Below are 13,551 nucleotides of genomic sequence, written 5' to 3'. Positions count from 1 at the left end.
TTGTTTCTGTGGTGACTTCCTCCGTGGGCTTCGGGAATATCGATGGCTACACTTTTTCAAAAGTCAAAGCAAATACACAACCTTAACTACCGGCACAGAAATTAAATGCGTATATACGGCCAAAGACACACAAATGAAAGCAGAATGAAATCATGAATACATTTATTCATTGTAAGAGCAAGAAATTTATTAATAACTATCATGAAACACCTTACATTGCATTATAACACAATAATATCCACCTCTCTACGGTCTGCATCTATATGTAACCCTTAACTCTCTTCACACAATCACTTCAATAAAAAGATCGTTGATCACTTTAAAGATCGTTGCTGATAATGCACGGTAAAGTTAATCATAAATGTATAAACACTTGCAAAAATAAGACATCCATCTCTGTGCAGTGGATACATTGGCATTGGTAATGATTTCAAAGCATCAATTTGTACTGTCACTACAACACAGTCTCTCGCAGCATCAATAATAATCACTGTTTTCGGGGTTTTTCTTCTCACTAGTAATGACTTCATGCAAAATAAGATTTCACTTGAAATAAAATGATTGAAAGCAACATTTTTCTTCTCCAAATAATGAAATCAACTCGTTAACGCGATCGATAGTTCACTCCGAAACATACATGTATAGTCACGAAATTTGTCACTCATGCCCACTACTTTGTTAAGAATACAATAATTGAAGGCTTCAAATAATTTACGCAGCATTCCCGACCTCATTAAAGAAAATAATTACACAAAACAACAAAAATAGTCAACACTTTTCTTGTTTACCACTCAATCGCTAGCCGTGTCAAGAAAGACTGATGGGATAGAACAAAAGAATAGCGACACGCGCCACTTGGTTCACGGCGGTTCATAGGAATTCCCATGGCCCTATGGGAATTCCCTATGTATTTTGATGGTAGCTAGCTGAAGCGCGGGGCTCGAGCGCGCGCTTCGCGAAGCTACCGTGGTAGCTAGTTTGAAGCTACGGAAGTAGCTTCAAATCCCATAGAGAATAAGGGTTGGAGCCTAATAAGCTACCGGTAGCTTCTGCAAGCTCCCTTCGCCGGAGCTTCAGCGTTAGAGAATACAAGTGGGAGCAAGTAGCTTAATTAAGCATCTTTCCACCAGAAAGCTACCGCGCTTCGAGTTAGAGAATAGACCCCCAGGTTGGAAAGAATGTATCAAAAATTTCAAATTAGGGGAGAATGCTTTTCATGAGCCGTACCTGTATGGAAAATATGGTGTTACAACCTCGCCGTAACGAGTTAAGTGCATAGTTTTACATTTTAGTGTAATTTAGAGTGCTGAAATCGGCAGAGTTATTCAATGTAGGATTGCTTTTGGCTGGATTACCTGAAGAGATCTCAAGATAACTTAATGACGTTTGGGTAACCGTCTTTGATCGCGTATTAGTCATCGGAACAATATCTTCAGGAAATAACGACGGAAAGAGCAGCTTTGAACCATTGCTAGGTCATTCTTAAGCGCCTTCGTTGTCTATTATTTATAGGTAATTATTGTCTATTCGTTTTTAGAATTTCAGTCATATATGTACCAAGTTTGGTGGAAATCACTCCCACTATTCCGTTTGATTATTACCCGTACAGACATCCATCTATCCATCTGTAAAGTCATACATTTCGCCAATAGCCACGAAATTTGTAGCGCAATTGCCCTTCCAAATTATTGATAGGTTCTAAGAAGCTGAGTAGATCCAGAACTCATTTCTGTTTGAAAAAATTCATTTGCTGGAAAATTTGGTTATATACTCATCAAGATGATTTAATTTCGTCGGGTTGTTTCTATTCATTATTGATTTATAGTCTCTTTTGATAAGGTATTTGACAAGGATAGCAGATTCAGCGACACGGTTCATGAAATTCTAATCCAGCTGGATTAATCTCGAGAAAATTAACCTCTCACACGATTTCCGAGGAAGCTCCACCTGCATCGAAGTCTTGTTTCGTGAATCTAATCTCGTAAGACCCCGATGCTTTCTTGATTTAAAAAAATCGATAATACGATTTGCTTGAGCAAATTAATGTACCATTCGCTCCATGATCGTCAGTCGAATCGTCAATTTTTTTCTCCCTCCAGGGAGTGTTAATCGATGCTGTAGGACTTCGCTAATATTAGGGGCATTAAAATTCATGCACTTCAAAATATCTCCCCGGTGAAGAGGGTGGCGCTTCCGCTGATAATATGCATAATGAGGACCTCCCTTTTAGAGCGTTTAAAAGTTAATTCACACCTATTTGGCTGAAGTGGCTATTTAGCGTTAGCTTCATCGTCGCTTAGCGTGGAATTAGTTCGTAAGTCTTTTTTGTTGGAGCTTAAGCGTGGGTTAGCGTATGTTTCAATGTGAGTGCTGTTCTGTGGAAATTTCGGAAGACTCATGGTCCTCAAAATATTTTGTTGAATTCTTCTCGGAATCCCTTCCGCCTGACGTAATGATTATCCCGGAAGGCGAAAGAAAAAAAGTTACATGGGAACACCAACGGAGATATATCTCTAAATCTGTAGTCCAGATAGATCTACGATTATCTCCAATAGTTCGCCGGAAAGTGTTTTATCTTAAATTCTATCCGAACATCACTGCACAAATAAAGGGTTCACGTGAAAAAAACCATTGTACATATATTCTTCGACTAGTTCAAACTTTCACGATTAAAGTCGTGGTGTTATTTTGAAGAGGTTTCCGCCCCTACTACATCATTATATCATTGAATTACGCTTTCACTTATATAAATTTAGAAGACCGTGCCGTCTTCTAAAACCCTTCATCACGGTAAGAGTACCGTGTCCTTTGTTATCCATATTACTAACTACTCATGAAGTATCCTCTGTGTCATGCAACCATGAAGGTATTTGTGTATTGCTGGTTGCATTACTATCGTAAAAATTCCCACTACACTTTAGTGCTGATTTTTGTCGCAGTGTGTACTTGATTCCGTTAGATATTGATTGTTTTCAGAATTGTTCAATTTATATTATCCTTTCTTTAATAATTGTGCATAAAAAGTTTGCAAACAGTTATTTCTTATTTTATCGGAATGAAAATGCCAATTTGTTGATGTGGCAAATGCAGTAACTACTGCAACATGGAGACCATATTTTGCATTGAATAATGCATATTTGCCGTGAATTTTATCATTGTTTTACATTTTTGGCTATTGTGGTATTTAGAATCGAAATGCCTTTGGAGACCATGATAGTGATAGCAATATGAAAGATCACGTATGTATTCATTTCAAATAACCTTCAATGTCATTGACTCGTATTAGTAAAAATAAAGATGGCATAAATGATTGAGAAGACATTTAGTTAAACAAATGTACTTTAACATTTTTGGCTTGAAAATTATGTCATTATACCTTGAATCTAGCTTAAATGTGTCCTCGTTATATATTTACTATTTCAAAGAGTTTATCTTTTTTAACAATCAGTTCCGTGGGATATTTCCTCATTCTAGGTTTACAATGATCAAAGTCAATGTGGCCAAGTTGAGGCGAATCTGTTGATAACCATGTTTGTCCCAATGCCGTATGATTGAAATCTCATTGCCCTTAACATATATTTTCATTATTTTGCTGTATGTGGTAGATTTTGGTGTTTATTATTTGAGATACATAAGTATATTTATTTAAATATTTTAACCATGGTAGACAAAAGAAAGTTTGGTTTTGGAATAAAAGAAACCTGAAATTGTTACCTTGCTTCATTTTAGGATTCTTGCCTTTAAGGTAGTTGATTTGTTTGGAAATAGTTTGCTAAATGAGGAGGTTTGGGTCATTTTCTGATAAATTTCATAATTCCCAATTGTATTTTTGCTACCATAGCTATTGCATGCTCGTTCAAAATTGAAAGTATCGGCTAGTTTTACTTAATTGATTTACAGGGGATTTCAGTAGCAATCTGCTTTACTTCAGGTGGTGGTAGGGGAAACAATTTTAAGAATTTATCGTCTATAAAAATGGGGTCGCAACTCCTTACTTAGCTATGGCAATGCAAAAATTTTTTGGATGCTCTTTGCACTTATCATGGAAAAAGTTTTTCTTGTATATCTAGAATTTTCGACATTATGTTAAATACTCTAGATTTAAAGACATCAAGTAATTAAGGTTGGACAAAAATGTATGATTATGATTGTTTGAAACAACTAATCTCAAAATGGGCGAGAATGCACTATCGCTTTGTCGATGCTCATTCAAATCTCTCATTTAATTAAGCTCAAATATTGTTTCAGACAATTTTAATTGCAAATTTTTGTCCCACCATGGTTATTTAATGTCCTTAAAATCCAGAGTATAAAATTAAATGTTTAAAAGGCTAAATACCCAAGAAAAAACTGTTTTCATGGTGACTCCAATGTGCATCCGAAAAAATGTTAGCGTTGCCATTCATCAGTAACTAAGGCATAGCAACCCCATGTTTATGAACAAAAAAATTCTTAAAATTGTCTTCCATACCTCCTCTTGGAGTTGCAGATTCCTCCTGAAACACCCTGCAATTTTTTGTGACCAATTTGATACTCAATGTTATTCCAGTGTGTAATTGATTTGATCATGGAGCATCAATGCTTAATTGAGTGTTTACAATCTTTAAAGTTTAAAAAAATCTATTTTTCCAGTCATGGTAACTTAAGAACTCCCTAAAAAAGTTCCATTCTTACATTTAGAATATCAAATTTTCTATCTTAATGACCATATTACAGGCTAGTCCAAAGTATGGCGGTGATAATTCTTCAATGTTGAATAAGTCTGTCTTTCAAGTGAAAAAAAGACTATAGGTGGTGACCATCATATGACAGGTATAGTCTATTCCTGTGGAATGTTTTTAATGAAATTGACGTTTAAAGTAAGATATACTCAGTCAAAGCTGGCAGTACTTCACTGCATGCATAACTTAGACTTTTATTGAGATTGAAAATGCATGTTCTCATTACTTATGGCATTGACGTTTGCATCGAAAATACAGCTTTAGCAATTTTACTGTAGATACACTGTTGGTGCAATATTGATTGAAAACAATAGTGGGCAGTTTCTATGCTTCAATCAGGATTTTTAAAGACATGGTTATAATTGATTTTTTAGGACCCATTCATGTTTTTATAATATGTCAAGTGCTCAGTTGCCGGTTGCGGTACTTGGAGTTAAGAGATATCAAATCCAAGGTACCCGAAAAATGCATCGTCATTATTCTCCAAGCTCGAAATATCATTGTTAGCACTAGAACTTTATGGGAAATTGCAATGCAAGGTACTGGAGTTGCATAGTTATAATTCCCTTCTAAATGGGCAAAAGATTGTGTTATACACATTCCTTCTAAAATCGAAACAAATAATTTACCGGTAGGTTATATCACCATAATAAAGGAGAAGTCGAGATTATTAGTTCAGATTTGTCTGTTTTGGGAGAAGGAAGTGTTTTATTTTGAAATATGGGGCATTTTGGGCATTATGTACTATTTTTAAAAAATATGGTTGCAATGGATTGATTTCTATGCTCAAGGTTAATGGATTTAGAAGAGGTGTAGCCTAAGAAAGGCTCCCATGAATTCTTTTGAAATTATGAAGTATAAGGGTACATATTTTTTTCTGAAAATGGTAAGCAGTGAGCATAATGGACAAAAGTATTATGCCAGTTGTGTAGTTGTACATATTATAATCTCATTTCACATTGTTTATTTTGCTTTAAGAAAGCAGCAACATCATGAAAGATATGGCTTCTTGAATTAGGTGTACAGATCTACAAAAGGCACTCCACACATCACTAACCTTCTTTATCATTCAATGCACATGGACTGAATCAACCACTGGGGGCAATAGTATTACTCATTTGTTTTTCAAATGCACTCGGAGCAAATTTTTGTTGTAGATTTAGTGATGGAAGGGAAGAGAAGGAGTGACTCAATGAATTGAAAGAATATCGCTAACTTATTTATTTTCTATTTACTCCAGCTGGTGGAAACTTCTCATCACCAATACCTGTTCCTGTTGGTGGTAATAAGTCTGGAGGAAGTGGTGGAGGTTCAACGGGAAGCCTTGGGAAGGACAGTACACAAGGAGTTCATGAGCCCCTCTCACAATCACTCTCAGGGGATGGCTCAAGTCATCATAAAGGATCTGCATCTCCTAACACTCCAAGTAAAAATTCTGGTAGGTACTGCTCAATGTTGTTTGGAAGTTTTTTTTTCGCACACGTATCCATTTGCTAAGTACTGTTCCCACCTTGGGTTCATTTGGATCTCTTTGTAACCCTAGACTTTCTACGAACTTTTGCTGCTTCAATGAGGATTTTAATTTAAAATTTTTTGTTACATGGTGAGAATTTTTTCTTGCTCTCCCATTTTGATGCTATTTTTTTTACACATATTTAATTCAATCACAGCTTTGTAATTTTGATTGGAAGTGTTTTGCTTTGTTCATCTCTCTTTCTGGGGACATAGGTTTCAGATTGATGATGCTCGAGACTTTGATAGATCTGTTCTTCTTGGCTTATTCTTAAGAATTGGGTAAAATATTTCCTTAATGGCAATGACTAGCTTTGCTTGCCCTCAACACATTAAAATTTTGTGGTATTATTTACATTTGCCAGAAGATATGAAAATGTGGCAAACAGGACTCCAGTTTGTTTATTTAAGCATCAAAGTAAATTTTTAAGCTTTCGCAATAATTTCACAGCAATGGTGCAACTATGCAGGCATTTGAATCTCACTTAATAAATCATAGCATGGGTTCGTTTGCACTCAAGGTTTTTTATGCTTGCCTGAAAATAATTCGTTTTGGCCTAGCTAATGTTAGAATGTATGAGTCGAAATGTTGACAAATAAGCTCTGCCAGGGTGGCAGTTAAAGTTGCATGTCTAATATAGTGCATTAGAATTATGTAATTCTTTAACTTTTTCTAAGGTGATTAATAAACTTCTGGTTATGCTCCTTTGATTTATACTTTTGTGAATTAATATCTAAGCACTTATATCTTTTATTCTAATAACGTAACCTTTTACTTGAGCATTATATTTTGTGGTGTAAGGAACACTTCTCTTTGAAATTAGATAAATGATATTTTAACCCCGTGCTCTTGATTTTAAAAGTGAGTGGGAAGATTGTGGGTGGTTTACGTTACATAACATTGGTATTCACTCAGCAGTTTTGATGGCAGAATCTCAACAAATAATGTTCTTCTTAATTTGAATTTTTTTTTGGTTGATAATTCAATTACCTAAAATTCTTCATGATGGTGTTATGCCGGTAGGGGATAGTTAACTTTTCTTATTAGGTATTATTCAGTAGGAGTGTGATTGAATGTGATATATGAAAATGTAAGTTTAGGCATTTATGATATGCCCCAGAGTGGGGTATCCTCAATGATTTTCGAATCAAAAAGCAACCCATGGTTTTTAAAAGCCACCAGGGGTTTATCTTGGTCATGGCAACTGGATAAAGATACCTTTATCCCATGAATCTATTTTTTCATAATCAAGATAAGTAATATCATTCGCTATATTATTATTTTTGAAGGCTCTGTACACCATGAAATATAATGAGAGTTGATGAATCTTGATAGTATGAGTTTTGGTGAACAAAGAATACTATAAATGGAGGACTAATGTCTGTATGTATGAGTTACTTATTCTGAGGAGGCTACATATTTTTCAAGATGGTAATGACCTAAGGTCATTGTGTGATGCTGCTTCGAATTATCTTGTCAAATATTTGTCTCACCATTTGTGGTATGTAGATATTATCGGTAATTTGGAAATAAGTTGATCTTAAGGACTAACTTCACAGTTCCATGTAATCTCCTTATTGGTATGGTTGGGTTACCGTACTATCTTCTTTGTTATTCGAAATTTAAAGCGTAATGAACAAAGTTTATGAGAAATTTAAAGAGTAAAAAGAAATTTAAAGAGTAAAGACAGAGTATATGATTTCAAGTTAGATAATTAAGATCTAAATTATTAAGCTATTCTTTTAGGAGAGAGTGTATATGTAATATCATTTATGCATAAAATTGTGACTCCATTAATTTGACGACTTTGTGATTGATAAATTCTTTGGTGGCAATTTTCACATTTTTTCTTGCAACTTTTTTGAGTCAAATTTAGCAGAGTCATTTTTAAAATGTGCCTCCATGCTGTAGTTTTTTTCCGATTAGTTTAGTAATATGGCAAAAAAATCATGATAGCATTTATGAGAGGATAATTTTGGGCATACTATCAAGATTCATCTTTTAATAGGTGTAATAGACTGATTATTATTTTTAATGGTCTAGAATTATTTCTTGTAGAAATTATCAATAATAAATCGGGATAAACTATGCTTTTATTTTTGATGACCTTGGGGAACTCTACTTTTTGGTGGGATGTTCACATTTTCTTCTTGGAGCAGATGACAAAAAATCACGAAGAACCAGCCTTCATGTACTTCTGCCAAAGCTGCCTTCCTGCCAAGGCTCCAATGAGTCCATCAACTACAGTCCAGTTTCGCCCAGTGAGTTCTGACTGGAAAATATAAACAGATCCTCATTTTTATATATTTGAAATGGGAGATTTTTGTATTAAAGACAGTTATTTTATCATTAATGTGTTTTTGACTTGAAATGCTCCATAGGATCCTATGTAGTGAAAAAATTATCATTATTAGAAAACGATTTTGGTGCTGGGTTGTTGACGTAATGTTATAGTTATAACTTTGTACAATAGGTTTCTGATGATGATTAGAGAGCATACATTAGTGTGATAAACATAATTATATTTTTACTAAGTAGCTGTGGAGATCTGTTATGCTGCATTTATGTATTAGAATTTTCTGAAGTGAATTACTAGGTTGTAATGATCCTATTGAAAATTACTACTTTTACATACATTAGGTGTAATGCCAGAATTAAAATCAGTCTTCTATAGAAATTCTTTGAGGTTTAATTATAATAGATTTCATTAGTTGGCATGGTAGTTTATATTCAGATTTTGGTTATTTTCAGGAGTTTTATAAATATTTTATTCTTTTAAGAATTATTTTCACAAGAATTAGTTATTTTCTTGTCTCATCTAAATAATTTAATTATTATGTATTAATTTTTATGTCATTAGTTTAGTTGGGTCATTGCTCTTCAAAATAGGGGATTAAGTTGATTGGAGATATAGTCACAGACTTCATTGATTGTACATTGTTTTGGGGATGAATATATGTATAATTGAGATTGGAGAGTTTTTCTCTTTTCCAAATTTTTGCAGTGAGAGTTTTTCTCCCCGAGTCAATAATTTTAGTAATTTTTACGATACTTTAGGAAATATTCATGTGTATTTTATGTATTGACTGCCTTGTGATAAATATATAGTGTATTATTTTTCTAATGTCTGGAAATATGTGTAGAGCCTTGAGCATATTCTGTTAGTTATGATAACATTAGACAATTTCATTACTTCAGTAAATCTACTTACGTAGTGAAAGGTAAGCATTCAGAAATCATCTTCTTACAATTCACCTTTTTTAAATTGAATCTTGGGCACACTTTTTCTGTTCTCTCTGCCTGCCCTATTCTATACATTCTTTTTTGTGCATGTAATGGCAAGCAGCACCCTTTGAATTGCAAATGGTATGGACACTATGTATCGAGTAGTACTATTTTCTCCTTAACATGTTAACCCTCTTCACTCATGCAATTGTAGTGCGGTGTAATTTTCTACCTTTTCTTGAATGCTTCTTTTAGCACTTCTTTAGTAACAATGCTATATTATGAGCATTGATGATATCAGCCAGTAGTCCTGATTGTCCATGGTTAGTGGGGTTAAGTTTGAAAGTAGCCAAGTGTATCTTTGACCTATATAAAGTAGATAATTAGATTTGTTATTTCAAATGATTTTTAGACTGTTTGAGTGTACATTTTAAATTGTATTCGTAAGAATTGGTGGTATCTGAATGAATTTTGTTTGAGCATACGTTTATCTACTTGTCCATGTTGCTTGAAGCACATTGAGTGACAAATTCTTCAAAGAGAGGACCTAGTAATGTCTCAGATGGACATAGCCAAATCTGTAGCATTCTTGGGGAGTATGTAGTTTTTCATGGTCCCTAGTTGTTGTGTAGGTGCAGGGAGTCAAACTTATTTAAAATGTAATTAAATGACAGTTTTCATTTTTCTTTGAAAATGTGATATGAATTGCTGGTGACTGTTTGGGTTGAATAAGAGAGATGGAAATGCAATATGATACATTTAAGGTGTCATTGTTCTTCGCTAATTCTGTAGCCTCAAATTTTTGTTGTTCAAAATCCTTGTCCCAGTCGAAAGACTAGCACATTGCCAAGGTCCCTACATCTGTAGCAGTGAGATTGATTGTAATAGCTCCCTGCATGATGGATAGGCCAAATGGTTGGAACCAGATAAATGGCAGTCTACATGATGGAACAACATAAAAATCACTTTAAAATAGATATTTGTAATCCTTCCTATTATCTAAAAGTTTTGAAATGGATTTCTGGGCCTCAGAAACTCAAATTGCACATTCCTATCAAGGGTAGGTGTCTAAAGGTAGGTGTGTAAAGGTAGGTAGGGTAATAAGTGAAGAGATAACCTTGAGCCTGACTATTGTGAAGACTATCTCTACCATCTGTCTACAGTTACTTGTATCAAAACTTTTATTGGAATATTTTCAAGGCCGGTGTAAGATATGTAAATGCAGATTTCTTTCATGCATTATAAAACTACATAGATGTATTCTTTTAGGTAGGTTAAATGCTCTGTGAACTCAATATCCCGTGTTATGCGTAGGATATTTATCTTGCCAGTTAGTTGTATTTTATTTATACAGCTGTTTCTCCGATATTCATATTTTTACTCTACTGAAATGGGGCGGATATTGAAAAGAAACTAAATTATGTACAATTGTAATCATGTTCGTGTTTTCTTCTTAGAAAACAGCCCGAAAACATTCCTCTCCACTATGGCGGCCCAACCTCATAAATCCGTGTTATTTTCTTGAGGACAAGATCTTCTGTTACACTTCTTTGGTTTTTGCTTACGTGATTCTTTTGTGTTATCCCACCGCTGCACCAGAGTTCTAGACCCTCTCCTCCGGTCAAGGACCAACTGGCCTTGGTCTAAAGGATCACGGACGAACATTTTCGAACGTTTTTGGCACCGCGGTCATTTCCGTTCGAATACGAAATATCTAGAGGAATTATCCCCCGTTTCACTGCTTCTATTACGTTGCCTCTTTGTCACGCGTCGTATATAATAAATTGATTTGAAACCTTGGCGAAAAAAAATTCAATAAGCCCATAATTAGCATCGAAAGCCTACCTTGAGTTGAATGCGGCGGTTGGGGTCGCAAGCGAGGAGGAAGCCCTTCTCACCCACCTTTCTGCGCGAAATTCCATTCAAGAATCATTGATCAGGACCTCTTGAATGTACATGACGTCATTGAAACGTCATGACACCGCAAAAGCTGTCTTGAAAGCTCTTATAAGGCTTCGTCACCATTGAATTCCTCTCGTGTGGAACAGTCAAAAACTGTTAAATAGGGATTAAGGATTGCGACCAATAGCAAACGATCGCTAGCCTTCACAGGATTCCGTTGTTTCGTAAACTTGAAAAAAAATGTTAACACAGTCGCTTTACTTTGCTGTAGTTTTTCCTTCTTTTTCTGATCCGGCTCAGGTGCTTCAATGTTATACTTGACGTTTTCTGTTTTGTAAAAGATTTATTATTTTCGATCCTATTGTTTTCATTATTCTCGATCAACCACTTTTAAAATTCTTCACTGACAATGAGTTGGATTTTGCCCGAAATCATATTTGATACGATTTGACTGGCAGTATTTCCTGCTTGGGGCTTCTTGTGTTTCTTGTTCGAGGAACTTCTTACGGTGTGAGCACGAAGTAAATGTCAACAAGAGCGATTTTCGGCTTCAAGCACATGCAACCAACGTTGAAATGGCTCACTCTGAGGTCACGTGATTAGTTTTATGGTCCTGATTGGCTGTTTATCGTCGATAGCACCTGCATCCAAAGTGTTTATTTCGATTGAAGACTTTCTTTCCATTTAATGTACGTAGAACTAGAAGTACCAGTATTTGAGTACAATCTCTTTATAAGTATTTCATTTGCTATATTTTCCCATTTCCCATTAAAATAATGTGGCTTGGGTTTACAATGTTGACCCCAGATTTTGGTTACTGCGCAGCCACCTTGTGTACTCTCTAATATGCTAACTCTGGGGGTGTATGCCCCCATAATCATTCATATGAGATACTAAATACGTAGGGGAGAGGGTCGCATATGAGCTCTTTTTTAACACAGTTGAAAAAATCCTAAACACGTATATGCCAAGTTTTCCGTTTGCTTGGAGAAATCCTTCTTTCTTTGTAGGCTTATTCGATACGTGTTATCGTAACAAAAGGCATATTATGCTTTATTGTTGACGTAAGAATAGACCGCTTGCTCTGGTGACAATTCTACTGAATTCGAGATAAAATATATTCTGCCTTTAGTGAACAGATGCAGCATGCTTTAAGGTCTTCTTCCCTCATCATTCCTCCAAAAGCATCGGTGGCTGAGTATTCTTGAGGTATTATTTTTGTCGAAGCTTATTCTTCTACTGTAGGTTTTGGATTGACTTTTTTCATTCAACAGGGTGGTTTCCTATTATTTTTAATGCCTAAATCGAAAGATTATTACTCCTGGAATACTCATTTCACGCTTTTAGATTTTTATATGACGATATCTATTTTTCGCGATTAAATTAAAAGTGAACATTTTCAAGCGCGCGAAAACGCGACGGCTAAGTACGAATGCTGGGAAAAGCCCGTGTGACGTCATTCCGGTTCCGGCTGCCGCCGTGTAAGGCCACCATGGTGCGAGGCTTTGAGAGCCGCTACGATGCAGGTTGCTAGCAGGTAGCGCTTGGCTTAAATAAGGATTATAATACCCTATAGGAAACTTCCCGACCATAGGCAGTTTTAATAGGTGATTATTAAGAGATGTTTCCCTGAGCTCTGTGCCTCAGGCATGCATTGGTAATCTCAAATGATCTAAAACTCCTGACTACTCGTATAGCATCTAGATCCCTGTGGCGTTACGTGGAGTGGCATCGCATGGGCGCCAATCTGGCCTTTTATCAAATGAGGATAAAATTGACCATTGCCATTCGTCTAAGCTGGTATTTCTAAAACCAAATACATAATTTGTCTATTATGAATACTCTAATGGTGGTAACGAATCGCAATCAATACCTTTCGTTTTCTTTGACGAAGGAAACTACCGTATTGAAAAGTTGTGGTGGTACCTTCGGTTCATGGACTCGGGAAGTTACTGCGACGGTGGCTGTATGCTCTGCTGTTGGATTTATCGGTGCGGGCCGCCAGTCTGCGCTAGGGATCGTGAGCCTCCCAACGCTCTCCCCTAATCTTTTATCTTGGCCAACACGCCTTGTATTCTGATGAAAATACGACGAATTATGCTCTCTTCTGAATACAGATAACCGTGAATTCCTTCCGCTTCATTTAAGTTCCAACTTTCCCTGGACTTAATCCAATTTAGTGCCGAGCGT

At 35.7% G+C, this 13,551-nt stretch overlaps 1 protein-coding gene across 9 annotated transcripts in view; it reads left to right on the top strand.

The window, feature by feature from the left end:
• The window catches only part of LOC124170730 (oxysterol-binding protein-related protein 8), a 116,481-nt gene that overhangs the window by 56,217 nt on the left and 46,713 nt on the right, over positions 1-13,551 (top strand). For 7 of the 9 annotated variants that reach the window (XM_046549650.1, XM_046549641.1, XM_046549631.1 and 4 more), the window contains exons 2-3: positions 5,962-6,159; positions 8,394-8,495. In XM_046549650.1, the coding sequence (XP_046405606.1) occupies positions 5,962-6,159; positions 8,394-8,495 (300 nt within the window). Of the gene's footprint in view, positions 1-4,790; positions 4,813-5,961; positions 6,160-8,393; positions 8,496-13,551 lie in introns of those variants that run through there. The other 2 variants (XM_046549661.1, XM_046549686.1) reach the window with 2 other exon arrangements.

This window comes from Ischnura elegans, chromosome 1, assembly GCF_921293095.1.
Source record: "Ischnura elegans chromosome 1, ioIscEleg1.1, whole genome shotgun sequence".
Taxonomy (NCBI): domain Eukaryota; kingdom Metazoa; phylum Arthropoda; class Insecta; order Odonata; family Coenagrionidae; genus Ischnura; species Ischnura elegans.
Note: the sequence above shows the minus strand (reverse complement) of the source record. Positions and strands in the feature narration are given on the sequence as shown.